The sequence below is a fragment of the Penicillium brevicompactum genome (assembly GCF_028827555.1).
Source record: "Penicillium brevicompactum strain IBT 35665 chromosome Unknown utg000005l_segment0_segment0, whole genome shotgun sequence".
In the NCBI taxonomy this organism is placed as follows: Eukaryota; Fungi; Ascomycota; class Eurotiomycetes; order Eurotiales; family Aspergillaceae; genus Penicillium; species Penicillium brevicompactum.
Genome location: NW_026623208.1, coordinates 1,438,323 through 1,452,063, shown reverse-complemented (window position 1 = coordinate 1,452,063; position 13,741 = coordinate 1,438,323). Strand labels below are relative to the sequence as shown.

The window sequence follows — 13,741 nt, the reverse complement described above, 5'->3', positions numbered from 1 at the left end:
GGTAATATAGGACAGTCATGAAGGGTAAAGAGTGACAAATGTTGAATATTAGTATGTGTAGATGAAGGTAAACGATAGGGAGCAAAAAAGGTAGATATGATGTTCAAAATGTACAAGTCTTGGGCAATATCAAAAACGGGGTGGTATCAAATCCGAAAACGCAAACATTGATCAACGGGTAAGAAGCCGGAAGATAAGTATGTATGTCGATAGGGTATGGTCACGAGAGAAAAGGAAAATTGGGTGAAAAATCGGCGCTGGGAAACTAAAAAGCAAAGTGTCTGTTTCGCTTTTGTTCAGGCGAAAGGGAAGGTGGAGTGATCTCATTCTTCTTCCGTGGAGGCCTCGTCAGAAGAAGAAACCTCCTCGGCATTGGCTCCTTCGGCCTCTCCAATGTGAGGACCGAACGGACCCTCATCATCGCGCTCCTTCGGCGACGCGGAGACCATTCCATCAACGGTGCTTTCATTTTCATCGAAGTGGCCTTCTCCATAGTTCGCTGGCTCGGCGTCGTGATCATAGCTCGAGCGGCGGAGCAGAGGTGGGGTCTTGGGAGGCTCTACAACGACAGGCTCCTTACGCGCGGAGCCACGGCGGGGGGGAGTTGAAACCTCTAAGAGGTCGGGTTTCCGCAAATCGCTGAGCAGCACTCATCTGTTGACCGGGGGCGTTTTGTCGGACATGGGAGCTCGGGGGTGTCAGTAGTCCTGAGAGGAAGGTGCCTGCATTACTGGGCTTGGAGGGGGTAGAGTCGGTGGTGGTTGAGTTGGACTCGCGGCCCTTGCGCCAGTTTCCCCAGGCTGCAGCTGCGGCTAAGGGAAGGGACCGGGGCGAGGCAGCGAGATCGGAGAGCGAAGGAAGGTTGCCTGATGTGAGGCGTTCCTTTTCTTGCTGCTGCATTTGAAGGTTCGCCTTGAGACGGATAGCTGCATCGCGGACGGCATGCTGGTTGAAAGTGGGCTTGGAGAGGGTCTGGATGATGTCCTGCAGATCATCGATACGGACGCCCAGGAGCTCGCGCAACCAGGTAATCTCGGTATCCTTCTCCTTGATCTTGTTGGGAGCATCCTTGTCTATGGTGGAAACCTCTTGCTCAAGTTCCTCAATGCGTGTCTCGCGTTGCTGGAGCTGGTCCTGAAGCACGAAAATAGACTCCCTTAGGGCTTGAGGGGAAATTCTCTCGGGTTCCTCTGAGCCCTTACTGAAGGACATCGATGGGGTGGAGCGCGAGTGGGAGGGTGCAGCAGTGGGAACAGGAATTGAAGCAGGGCTTGCCTTGGCACTGTGAGCTGCCTCAGCAGCAGCACGGGCAGCAGATTGGGCAATCTCAAGTCTCTCCTCGAGGTGGTTCACGCGCTCCTGCAAGTGCTTAGCCTTCTCCTCAGACAATGCCATGCGCTCCGTGTTGTGGTTTTCGCCACGGGCGCGATCCTCAGACGAGTTGTGCAGAGCGCGTGCGTGACGTTCACGCAAGTCATTAAGAACACGCTCATGCATCTTGCGGGTCTCATCAATGGCAAGGTCCTTGGCAGCTAGAGCGGTGACCTTGGAGTCCTTGGCTTCCTCGAGGAGAAGTTCGTAGCGTTCCCGGGCAGTATCGGTATCCATGCGGTTGTTCTCAAGCTGGGTTTGCAAGCGAATCACCTGAGCCTCGAGCTCAGCACGCACGATGTTGACTTGGCTGTTGGCAGCATCCAGGTCCGCCTCCATTGAAGAGCGGGTGCGTTGAATCTCGACGCGGCTGCTCTCACGGGCTTCGGTGAATTCACGCTCGAAGCGAGCCGACTTCAGTTGCAGGTCGTGGTTTTCAGATCGCAGGCTGTTGACCAACTCCTCCAATCGAATGTTCTCCTGCTGGGATTGCTCCTGGATAAACCTCAGCTTTGTGGCTTCACGCTCTTGCTTCTCGAACATGGCAACGTCCTCCTCGAGCTTGAGGCGCAATTGCATCTCACGAGAGTGGGAGGCGCGCAGCTCGTTGTAGCTTGCCCTTTGCTCCTGCTCCTTCTTGCGCCAAGCAGCTTGGTCACGCGTGATGTCGGCGGTAACGCTGAGCATGTCATCCTGAAGACGATCAAACTTCTCAGTGAGGTTCTGGCGAGAGACCATACTATCCTCGATGCGGGTTCTCAGATTGTCAACAGTCTCGTGAAGAGACTGGTTCTCGCCCTTGGTGGTCTCGAGCTGACGGCGGAAGCTATCACTGGAGACACGGTATTCATCCAGGGTACCTTCAAGAGCAATGTTCTTCGTAGAAAGCTCAGCGATAGTGACCTTGAGGGTCTCACTTTCCTCGGAAAGAGACTCGGTGCGGAACTGCATCTTCTCAAAGTAGGGAATCTTCTCTTCCTTGAATGCAAGAAGACGAGACTCAGCATCCTCGGCAGCAGCACTGTGACGAGCGGCATCTTCCTCTGCAAACTTGAGCAGACGCTGAAGCTCATTCATAGAATCCTGTGCCTGTCGGCGGTCGTTATACTCCTGCTCGGCACGCTCATCGGCGAGGCGCAACATGGTCTTGAGTCCATCAATCTGGAGCATCAGGCTGTCGGCACCGATTTCCTCGGCTTCAGACAGACGCGGGGTCTGCAGAGCAGCCTGCTGAGCCAGCTGCTTGGCCATTGTCTCCTCGAGAATCTCACGCATGTCACCGACGGGATCCTGAGCGAGCTTTTTGATTGTTAGAGCCTGGAGCTCGGCAATGCTCTCCTTCAGCTGGGACATCTCGCTGTGGCTGGAATGAGGAGCGATACGCTGGGGAATATCATGAGTGACCAAAGCCTCCATAACAACATTCTTCAGCATCTCAAGCTTGCGCTCTCTCATGTTGTGGGGCGAGCGATCGCGAACTGACTGCTCTTCGATGTCGTCCTCTTCCTCATCATCGGCATCACTATCCTCCATCTCGGCCGATGTATCGCGGAACACCCTGCGGCTGGCAGTGCCGGTGGCAATAGAAGCTACAGATTGTTGGATGACAGCCAAAGCACGCTCCATGGGACCCAATTTGTCATCAATGGCAGACCCAACAAGGTCGTTGATGCGGCGGTCGAAGAAGCGGTTTCTGTTCATGAACTTCTCATCTTCTCCAGCAGAGATCATGTCATCCCAGTCACTGACGTGGTCGTTTTCAGTGACCAAGTGGCGCACAGGGGATTGAAGACGGGAGATAAGACTCTTCTGTGGAGAGAAAGTAGCGTTGCTATTGGCATCAACGTCAGAGCCAAGCCGGGGAATGTCAAGCTTGTACTTGGGAGCACCACCGGGACTTGGGCTGGGGGCTTCGCTCCGGGCCTCCACAGAACCGAATCGCTGTTCCTTTGTGGGACCACCCATCGACTCCGTGAGATTTTGCTGACGGGGTTGGAAGGGAGTGGCGTGGATTGTCTTGAAAGGAGTCATGTGGCGCTCGATGCCCACATCGGAGTCATCGTTGAGCTGCTCCATGATGGCGTTCAGCTCCGCATCGTCGGGGGAGTCGCTCTCGGAGTCCCATGGACTTGAGTCGTCCTTGGGCTGTCGGGTGATGATCTGAGCTTGATCGCGAGCCGGGGTGGTGGTCTGAGGCTCAGAACGCTTGCTTGGTGGACTAGCAGCAGCGAAACGAGAAGCCATAAGTCCAGCCTGTTTTGGTGGAGTATCGACAGGCTTCTCTTCCGCTCTCTTCGGCTCCGCGAAGCTGGAAGGATCGACCGTCGTTGGGACGAATCCGGCAACAGCAGGTTTGAACTCGAAGGCAGGTGCAGTAGCTGACAGCCCGGTGCTCTTTACGGAGCTCTTGGACGCGTGGGGAGCATGTTCAGTAGCTCTGGAAACAGTTACAGAAGTATCATCTCCCGCAGCCGGTGCCTTTGGCTCACGTTCCTCAATAATAATGTTCTTAGTCGCCTCTCCAGCATCCGAGGCTTTCTGAGCCCGCTCTGCCCGAATAGGAGAGCCGGCAAGGGATCGATTCTCAGCTTCATTCTTGGCATCGAACAGTGTCCAGGTGGTAGCTTCGCTTGCCGGGGTGCCTCGTCGGTCAATTGGGTGATCAGCGGGCACAGCATTCTCCTTGCCCTCGGCAACTCCGTGGGGGGATGCGGAAGTTTGGACATTGCCAGTTTCACCCAAAGGATTGGTCGAGATGCTCCATCTAGCCTCGCCGTCAGCGTGTCCAGCTCCACGGCGCGCACGCTTGTGACGGTCGGTGGGAACAGGGCGACCATGACTATCGTCCTCGGCAACTGGTCCTTCCTCGTTATCTCCTTGCTCGTTCTCATCAGGTCGGACAATAGGGATTGCCTTCGACGCCTTAGAAGGCTTAGAGATCTCATCGATATCAATGTCGCCGAAGATCTTGGTCCGGTTTGGCGATGGCTGCTCATTGCTGACATTTGAGGCGAGGCTGGCAGAAGGGTTGAAAACAGGCGCGTCAACATTGAACGAGGCGGCAGAGAACCTGAATCCACTCTGAGGCTTTTGGTCTGGGGTTTGATCCGCTGCTCCATCCAGGTTGTTACCAGGGGCGAAGGGCTGAGGTGGAGCGAAGCCAAATCCTTGCTCGCCCATACCACTGAATTGGAATGCATCGCTTGCCAGTGGCGCGGCTTGAGAATTTAAAGACGCCGAGGGATTAAACTCCTTCGCTTCAACGTTGAGCGATGAGATCGATAGTTGCTGCTGGTGTCCTCTCTGGTAATTTCCGCTGGGCTGGGGGTCGTGCCACCCGCCCTGACGGGTATGAGGCGTACCCGCAACACTGGGGTTCGTGTCAAGATCAGAGCCATCCTGGCCGTTTTGTTGCTGGTATTGATCTCCAAAGTACTGGTGGGGATGGTGAAGTTGAGCGAAAGCGTTCTGGGGGTTATGCTCGTTCTCTGGCATTCCCCAGCGCGACTTCAGCATACTGGCATCCAGGCCCGCATGGTTGACATCGCGGTAGTCATCCTCCAACTGACGATCGATTGAGTCTTCCAAATGATAATCGGTATGTGTCATTTGGTCCAATCCTCTCTGCAATGATTCGCTCAAATTGTGACCATGTCCCCGTGGTGTAGGGTGAGCAATCTCGACGTTTGATGTATGGAAATGATCGGGGTGTCCGTTAACAGGGGTCTTGGGGGGTTGGTATTGCAGGCCATCCTGGCGCATGTTGTTGCCGAATTGATCGTCAAATCCACCCTTGTCATTGAATCCAGGGTTGAAAGCAGCTTGTTCGTGGAGTGGAGAGACCGGGGAAAGCATAGAGGCAAAGTTGCCCATTGGTCCCTGGCCAGCAGAGCCACTTACTTGCCGGGCATTCATAAACCCTTGAGGGGTCATGGAGCCCTGAGCGGGAGGTGTGGGCTGATACTGGAAGGGGAAGCCTCCCATCATGTTCTGCTCGACGCCCATGAAAGGTGTCTGCATACCGAACTGAGAAGCGGGGGATGCCAATGCACCCATGGCCCCGGGGGTAGGCATCGATGATTGATTGAAGTGAGGCGAGAATGGATGAATATGACCCATCGGGTTGCTCGCTGCAGAGGCAGTAGGAATTGGCGGTGATGCGACAAGGCCCGGGAATGGCGTCCCGCTCTGATTGACCGAGTAGTCGGGCGAGATAGACTCGGCGGGTTCATCTTCACCAAATGACACTCCAAGAGCCCGTAGCTTTTCTTCCTGCAGTTCGGTGATGTAGGACTGCCACTTGGCCCGGTCAGGGAAGTTGACGACAAGCTGTTGCGCCTTTGACTCTTCGTATAAATCAAATGGCTCAGGATACAAAGGTCGACTGAGACCTCCTAGTTCCGTCGTCTCCGAAGGATCCTCGGAATCACCAATGGTGAATCCGCGAATATCATGTCCCTCCTCCTCCCATTTTTGCATCCGTTCTTGAACATCGGCTGGAGTCAAAAGGCGCAGGCCAGATTCATCTGAGCCTCTCTTGTCTTCGTGTGGCAATTCGATGATGCATGCCTTTCCACGCCAATTAAGCTTCTTCCTCCGCCGTGGTGTTTGGGTAGCGGATCTACTAATTTCAGAGACCTGCGTCTTTAATGGAGGCCGTCCATCCGCCTGTGGGTCGTCTTCTGTCGCATTTGTCGGAGGCGGTGGAAGCGGCTTTTCAACCGGAGAACTCGTCTCCGCGGTAGGCTGTGTGTGATTTGATTCTGACATGTTGTTGTTTGCCTCTTTGTCGTATGCAAAGCCCCAAAAGTCCTCCTGGCGCAGAGTATCGGCGCGTTTATGCAACGTATTCTTGACTTTCGCACGGGCAGTAACTTTTCTCCCAGCGAAATCAGAGAGGGTCGGGGTCCTTAACAATTCCTCGGTGCGATAGTCGTCTTCCAGACCAAGCCAATCGTCAGATGCGTCGTCCGCAAGGTGATTCTTCGCAGTAAAGAACGAGGGTGCTTCACTACCCGAGTCGTCGCTTAGCCAATTGCTGCGTTCCGTTCTAGGCTGCCCAGTCAGGTACTGATTGATCCAATCTTGCGTAAAGTCCCGTATAGACTTCTCTCCGTTCTGATCAATATCACGGTCGACGGGTTCGAGTGTGTCGTCGTTCGCGGTAATCGACCTCCGGAATTCGGTATGGTTGGCTACCGACGATACTGGCGAGTCGGGACCGGATTCGAGATTGAGGCCCGTGAGTTGGCTATGGGTCACTGACAATCTCCGGGTGCTTGGTGCTGCATACGGAGAACCCCACGCGGTCGTGTAGTAGATACTACTTTCTGCCCTCCGATTGACCGGTGACGAGGCCTGGGATTCTTCGGCTCCGCGGTATGAGGAGAGAAAAGGGAGCGGTGGAGGGTCGAGACCGATATTTGGAGAAGCTCGTTGACCTGGGGAACCGACAGTAGACGGGCTCGAGTTGCCAGATGGCGGAGATGACAGAAGTAGTGAAGGCGCAAGACGCGATTGGTCACGGGTCCGGGGATCTCGCGAAAGGAACGGCGGAGATGACGCCGAAGTGGCGGAAGAGACTGGATGTTCTAAATCTGCAGTGCCATTGAACATAATGGAGTCAGCATAGTTGGAGGGGTAGATGCGATTGAGACGGGGAAGTTGGAGAATGAGGCCAGAATCGCGTGGCAATCAGCAGGGGAGCTCAATTCGCGTATATCTGGTCTCCAAGAGCAACGGGCAAGCGCGATATATTGAAATAACTCACACACCTTCCGTGTCGACTCCTGCAGCAAGCACTTGCTTGCCGCTCCGCTTATCGTCCAGAATGTTGACGCATGGAAATCCGACGGGAATTGAAGATCACGGGCTAGACAACCTGGAACGAGTCGGTGGACAGGCTGTCTCTTCTGTTTTTTTGCCGTTGTACTAGCTGGAGATACTGGGAAAGAAAGACGATCAAGTCTGAACCATGTCGTACATACACGCAAGGACGAGAAGACTAAGGGGAAAAAAAGGTCTTAGGACGTCACGGGTGTTGGGATCGTCGGTGTACTGGTAACCTACTAGAGAGTGGGTAATACGTGCTAATGCGGTGTACAGAGTACAATAGGCCCAAGTGGAATCCACGGCCTCTAACTACTCGATTAGCGTGGCCGTTGAGTTGTCTGTTTTACAGAGCATTTCCAAAGACCCTTGCCTTACACAGTCAATTGTTCGAGATGTGTCTAACCTGTCACTGGACTGTTAGCCCCTTGCTACACCAGTCATCGACTTCATCCACAGAAGTGTACCACTGTACGGAGTAAACAAAGAGAGGAATGGTTCGCGGGGGAGTCTATTCAGGGGTAACGGAACCATGGTTTGACAGTACCGTATTTACATGACTAATCGCTGCAATTTCGGGCTCTCCATTTGTGAAGAACGATTGGTCTTCAATAGTGGGATTTTGGAACTAAATAATATTTCCAGTGAACAATAATCCCCATAAAATGAGTACAGTCTGAAAGATAAAAAAATGTTAAAAAAGACAACAATCACAGCTTTCTACGAGAACCCCATTCAAAAAGCAGGGATACTCGATCATTGCTTGCAAGTGGTATCGAACTTAACCTTGCGGTCAGCAGTGAAGAGACCCCAGTGCTGTTCGTCCTTGAGCTGGCCGTTGTCACCCTTGGAATCGGGCTTCCATGACTCGTCAAAGGCCTCGAAGTAGAAGAGATCGACACCCCAGTTAAGCATACCACAAACACCCTTCTTCCAGAAGGTCTCAGCATTCTTGGTGCCGGCCTTGGCAGCTTCATAGTCGGAGCCGCCATCGGTGGGCCAGCCAGTCTCGCCGTTAACGATGTTGATCTTGCTGGCGTTGTCGCCGGCAATCTTCTGAATGTGCTCGATGGCACCGGACATGTCCTTGAAGTAAGTTCCGTGGGCCTCGTCGGCGGCAGTACCCTGCCAGTAAGCAAAGGCATTGGCCAAGCTGTAGTGAGGTTAGCGTCATCCTATGTGAAGCCTCAATATCACCTACACGTAGGTCACCATGGGCTCCTGGGTGAAAAGAGCGTCACCGGTGCCGTCGGCGAACTTGTTCCAGCTGTCAGCGGTACCAACCAAGACACCCTTGGGGACCTCGTTCATGACATGGGCGATGTAGGTGTGGAGCTGAGGTCCGGTCAAGTCTCCGCGGTAGAGAGTCTCGGAACCGACGGTGATGGCGTGGATGACGTCCTCGTGACCGGGGATGGCCTTCTTAATGGCGGACCAGTCGCCCGCGAAGGAAGGCTCGGACAGCAGATCGTTGGTGTCGGTAGGCTTGCCAACCCTATATAGCGTGCAACATTAGCATCTCAATTGAGAAAGGAAGAAGCTCTCGCGACTTACCACATGCCCAGGACGACCTTGAAGCCCTTGTTCTTAGCAGCGGGCAGGATGTTCTGGGGAGTGTCGCACTCAGTACCGGAGTAGGTACGGACCAGAGTAGACAGGTCCTTCAGGGCATCGAAGTCGGCCTCATAGTCACTGGTCGACTTGCAGGTACCGTCGGCATTCTTGTCACCGAGGGAAAAACCAAGAGTACCCTTAGCGGACACCAAGGCTGGCGCGGCGGCCAAAAGAAGGGAAACAAGACCGGTAGCACGCATTGTAGAGAGTGTGGAATTGGCGTGTGAACAAAGGAGAGTCAAGGGAAAAAAGGAGCGACGTGGGGTTTTAAAAACGACTGTACGTCAGAAAAAAAGCAAAACAGAAGAGCCCTTGGAAAGACCCAAAATAGCGGAAAGGTCGGGGGAAAAGCAGCTCTTGGGCCCTGACAGGGTCTTGGGCCCCGCTGGTCCCTGAGTTTAGGGGGGAGCCTATCATTTGCACCGCTCATGCTATTTTAGGGTTCCCCTTTTGAGATCTCCTACATACTCCGTAGTATTTCTTTCACTTCGAAATCTACTCCGTACATGGCCCCGTTTCTTCCTACCTCATACTCGTATGTAGTGCGACAGTGATCTGTGATACTCCTTTGTTGGAATGTTCCCCACATCGGACCCCAATTGCTCCCGAGACCCTTCAGAGATCTAACGCCAAGAGCCGCCCTTTGGTATCGCCTCAATTCATGATGTCACCTTGCCGCCATCCAGAGGTCCAGAAGCATTCAGGTCCAGAAGCATTCAAGATGGACTTTGGGATGTCCAATTGGGAGGAAATCCACAGGGCGAAGAACTATTGGACCAAGGGTCTCGACGCTCAGAGATCCTTCTATGCGAATTCCACGGGGGCAATTGCATCTTTAGAAGACATTGAATGCTCGCTCGGACATTGTGGTTCCTACACAGCCTCTGAACCGATCCTGGTCATGTCGCTTTCTGCTCCAATGCGGTGATTCGGCTCGCATGATAGCCGGTCTTCTCCCTTGCGACCGAGCTGCAGATCGCCCGAGTGTTTCATCTCGTCTTTTGCGGAGTATTACTCCATGGCCTGCCAGAGGGCCCCGGTGGTTCCAATTGTTACCTGGTGGCGATGCTTGCGTTGGCGCTTGGTATTGCTGTCCACGCATCTGTAGATCCCACGTCTAGGCGCCAGCCAGTGCACAGGTTTCCTGATGCAGCATAGAATTGTCGATCATGCACTTCGGACCGGCTCGATCTTCCTAGTTCAAGTGCTCTAGAGACGATCATCGATTGCACATATAGACAAGGCCAACGGCAGACCTGCTGCTTCTCTATCATGCTTGAATAATTATGGGTGGGGGAAATTATGTACTACCATCTTTCTTAATACGTACATCAGGCCTATCTATGTGTATTGACGAAAGAGCTCTCGTTCAACCTCATCTCTACTCAAGATCATCGGCATCCTTCTTCCACCAAATCCAGAACGCCTTGACCCAGAACCAAGTTTCGATGGACCCAAAAACACCCAGAACCACAAATAAGAACACTTTCATGTTCCGCCCAATACCCAAAGATTCTAGACTCGCAGTCGGCATGTCCGGCTCGAACCCGGCGTCACCCGGTCCCGACGTACCATCACTGGAGTTGACCTTGGTTGATGTATCCGTGGTTTTAGGCCCAGGGCGGTCTGTGGGCGTCTGTATACTTTTGTTCGGGTCTGACGCCTTTGAAGTGAAGGGAGAGGTTCGTTGGGTATTGGGCAAGGTCCGGTACGCTGTTGTGGTCGGAGCGAGGATAGGTCGACCCGGTATAGATCGTGTCTGGGCCACGAGTGAAACTTTAGGCATGGATCTTCTCAAAAGTAGCGACATTTTGTGATCAATAGTGGTTCTTAGAAGGCGAGTTGATAAGTGCTATACTCGTGAATTAATGGTGGGAGATGGTGGGATACTTGAAGGTTAAGTATGATACCGATGTTGGGGGCCTGATACTGGCACAGACCTCGGATGACTTCAGTTGGATTTGTATAATTCCAAATTCTAATTGTACATGCGAAGGTATGATGTTCCTGGATACTTGTACTAACGTGTATGCTATCACATAAATGCACAGATTGGAAAGCCCACACATGACTCGTGGGGTATGGTAATATTCGGCGACAAGGGCCGTCTGACAGGTAGTCCTAACACAACCTGTGGAAGTAAAGCCTCCAGCACTCCCCGCCGGGGATCGTGCAACTCCTAGAAATATCCGTATTTCGAACGCCGGGGCTCAGCCAGCCCAAATCAAATGAGAATGTTCTTCTCCCGCATGTAGAGTTCCTTCAGAGTGCTCAACTGCGTGAGTGCCATGCTTTCTCGCTCGATCTGTCGAGGGAGTTCAATGATCGCATGGTGCATGAGAGCAAGGCCGAATTGCCCGAAGAAGCCCAGAATCCGTTCTCCGGATGACCGGAGAAGAGCCGCTAGCAGGGCAATCTGTGTCTCTTGCAATTCTGCAGGAGGGATGGCCAGAATCTTGCTCATTGTGGCCCAGAACAAGGTGTTGGGGAAGGGATTTTGGCGGGTCGTCTTTCCGAAATTGCGGAGGGTGATGGCAGCATATCCTGCACCGAGGGCGGTCATGCGGTCCATGTGGTTTTGTTCGGAGATCCAGGTGTCGGTATCAGGAGAGCGCCACCAGCCTAAGGCGCGGCGGCCGCCTTCGGTCTTGTCGTTGCCGGTGAATCCCCATAACGCGGGGCAGACGACTCGGTATTTGGCCCAGAGGATATCGGACATGTGGAGGCCCTTGTAGGTGAAGATGTCGAAAGAGAAGATTTGAGCTGCGATGATTCCAATAGGCTCCGCGTGTGTCTGTTTGATCGCTGCTTCTGCGAGAAGTGAAGAGATCATGCTCTTGGAGAAGACGTTCAGTCCGTAGATCAACATAGCAGGTGCTTTATTCTCCGAGGTTGTCAGCTCTTGGGGCGGAAAGGCGATAAACTTGGCGATGTCCACCTCCGGTTGAGTAAAAGTCAAGGCGTTTTGAAGGTCTGCTTTGATCTGGTTGATCTGGTTCTTGTTCGCACCGGTTCCACTTCGAAGTTGTCCGACGGACTTCTTGATCGAACGACGCATGTCTCCCATGGCCTTCTTGAGAGCGGGCTCGCCCTTGGCCATGCCAGTGAGCCACTTGCGCATTTCCTTCAGGGTCTTGTGTAGTTCCACATAGCGTTGGTGAATTTGAATATCTTCTGGTGACAAGGATACAGCCCCAATGCTCTTTTGCTCCTTTGTTTGAGCCAGCTGTTCAGCTTCCTGCTTGGCTTTCTGGGCCTCTTCGGCCTCTTTGCGTTTCGTGGCATCGGCTTGCTCTCGCTCTTTGCGCAGCTTTTCATCAAGAGCAGCCTTGCGTGCTCGTTCGGCTTCAGCTGCCTTGGCTTCCGCCTCTTGCTTGGCCTTCTGTGCAGCTTCCTCCTTGGCTTTGCGCTCGGCCTCGGCGCGCGCGGCCGCCTCTCGTTGAACACGTTCTTTCTCGGCCTTTTCGCGCTCGACACGTTCCTTTTCCTTGCGAAGAGCGGCCTCCTCTTGTAGTCGTTTCTCTTCCTCGGCGCGAATGTGATCGTTTAGTGTCGTTACAGCTTCCTCTCGAACACGGGTACGTGCAGCCTCCACTTCGTCGAGGGCAGCTGTGTGGATTGCCTCGCGGTCGCGGTCGACCTTGTCGAGGTTCTCATAGTATGATTTCCGTTCATAGGCGTGGACCTTTCGGAGGTCTTCGTCGAAGATCCGGACTTGCTCAAGATCTCTGACGAGATCTAGCATGAGCTGTTTGGAAGGGCTGTCCACGGGTGGTGGAGCGTGAGTTTGATAGCGAGTCATGGTGGGGGGGAACCGAAAGTGAGCAAAAGGTATGGTTTCTTCCAAATATGGTTTGATTGGGTATCTCAACGGTTGGCGGAGGTTCGAGGGCTCTCCACGGGGGCGCGTAGACTGCAGAGGCGAAGAAGGATTGGAGCCGAGCCGAGAGGTGGGATACGACAAAGCTTGGAGGGGGTAAGAAATATCTTGGAGGCTGACGAGATCTGGGGGTTGAGCACGGCGAACAAGTGTACAGGGTGCGAGGTGATCAAGTCATGCCAGGGACCCTAAGCTCGAAGTGACTTGAGAAACGATGGTAGATCACAAAGTGAAAGTTCCGGGGAATGAAAGACTTGGGAGGAGGTTAATTGAAAGGCATTCAATCTCAATCGAATGACAATGCATACAATAGACCAGTGTGATGCGGGTTCAAGCAATCAAAGCTTCGGTGGGAAGGTAATCGATTTACGCGCCTATGAGATTTGACGTTGGCGCGTCAACTCTAAAAGATGGGGGGTTCCATGAGGTTTGAGAGCTATCTCAGAGTCAACATTGAGGCAGCAGACTAAGTGTTCCAACGTACCTGTGCTCGATTCAATGCGTCCTTGAAGCCCAAGGGAAATAAATTACCATGGGCAGAAACCGCTGAGTCAGCGATCCTGTAGGGCGGAGACGACAGCCCGCGGTTCCCTGGTTCACGATCTTTACATCATTGTGAGCATCATCCACTTCGAGCTCGACTGTTTCTGTCGATTGATGTTACTTTCTTTTCGAGTGCAAGTAGAACGAGTGCTTCTGCATTGTCTGAATAATTGACTATACTTACAGCTTCTCCCGTAGTTTGCGTATCGTACTTCCACCGTGTGGGCTCAAGGGTCTCGAGTCCACCAACCACTAGCTGTTCTGTATCTTTAATGTACTGGAGACGAGAGAGAAAAAAACCCCCTGTCAAAAAGAAGGGCCTGGTTCAATCTACGAATTACCCGTCATCAGCCATCCAACAATTCAGCCTGTACTGAACAGTAGCTAAATCACAATCCTCTAAACGCACATGAGCGCCAACGGATGCATCAGGATGATGAAGTGTGTAGACGATCACCCATGGCTTCCCGCTGGAACGAGGTATGGAAGATAACGGTTCGGGTA

The 13,741-nt window shown here is 53.2% G+C and overlaps 5 protein-coding genes across 5 annotated transcripts; 1 reads left to right on the top strand and 4 right to left on the bottom strand.

The window, feature by feature from the left end:
- Positions 1-323: 323 nt before the first annotated feature.
- On the bottom strand, positions 324-6,987 carry N7506_006362 (putative myosin class II heavy chain (MHC); the record flags this gene model as incomplete). The annotated part of the gene is made up of 2 exons (XM_056955655.1): positions 324-613; positions 663-6,987. The coding sequence occupies 2 exons, from the start codon at positions 6,985-6,987 to the stop codon at positions 324-326; spliced, it is 6,615 nt and encodes a 2,204-aa protein (XP_056809989.1).
- A 969-nt stretch (positions 6,988-7,956) lies between these two features.
- Positions 7,957-9,014, bottom strand: bgt1 (1,3-beta-glucanosyltransferase Bgt1; the record flags this gene model as incomplete). Its single annotated transcript, XM_056955654.1, has 3 exons — positions 7,957-8,353; positions 8,402-8,695; positions 8,755-9,014. The coding sequence occupies 3 exons, from the start codon at positions 9,012-9,014 to the stop codon at positions 7,957-7,959; spliced, it is 951 nt and encodes a 316-aa protein (XP_056809988.1).
- Positions 9,015-9,478: 464 nt separating this feature from the next.
- Positions 9,479-9,742, top strand: N7506_006360 (uncharacterized protein; the record flags this gene model as incomplete). Its single annotated transcript, XM_056955653.1, has 1 exon — positions 9,479-9,742. One exon carries the CDS (start codon positions 9,479-9,481, stop codon positions 9,740-9,742), a length of 264 nt encoding a protein of 87 aa, XP_056809987.1.
- A 453-nt stretch (positions 9,743-10,195) lies between these two features.
- N7506_006359 (uncharacterized protein) lies at positions 10,196-10,624 on the bottom strand (the record flags this gene model as incomplete). The annotated part of the gene is made up of 1 exon (XM_056955652.1): positions 10,196-10,624. One exon carries the CDS (start codon positions 10,622-10,624, stop codon positions 10,196-10,198), a length of 429 nt encoding a protein of 142 aa, XP_056809986.1.
- Positions 10,625-11,038: 414 nt separating this feature from the next.
- On the bottom strand, positions 11,039-12,616 carry N7506_006358 (putative RNA export mediator Gle1; the record flags this gene model as incomplete). Its single annotated transcript, XM_056955651.1, has 1 exon — positions 11,039-12,616. The coding sequence occupies one exon, from the start codon at positions 12,614-12,616 to the stop codon at positions 11,039-11,041; it is 1,578 nt and encodes a 525-aa protein (XP_056809985.1).
- Between the last annotated feature and the right edge of the window lie 1,125 nt (positions 12,617-13,741).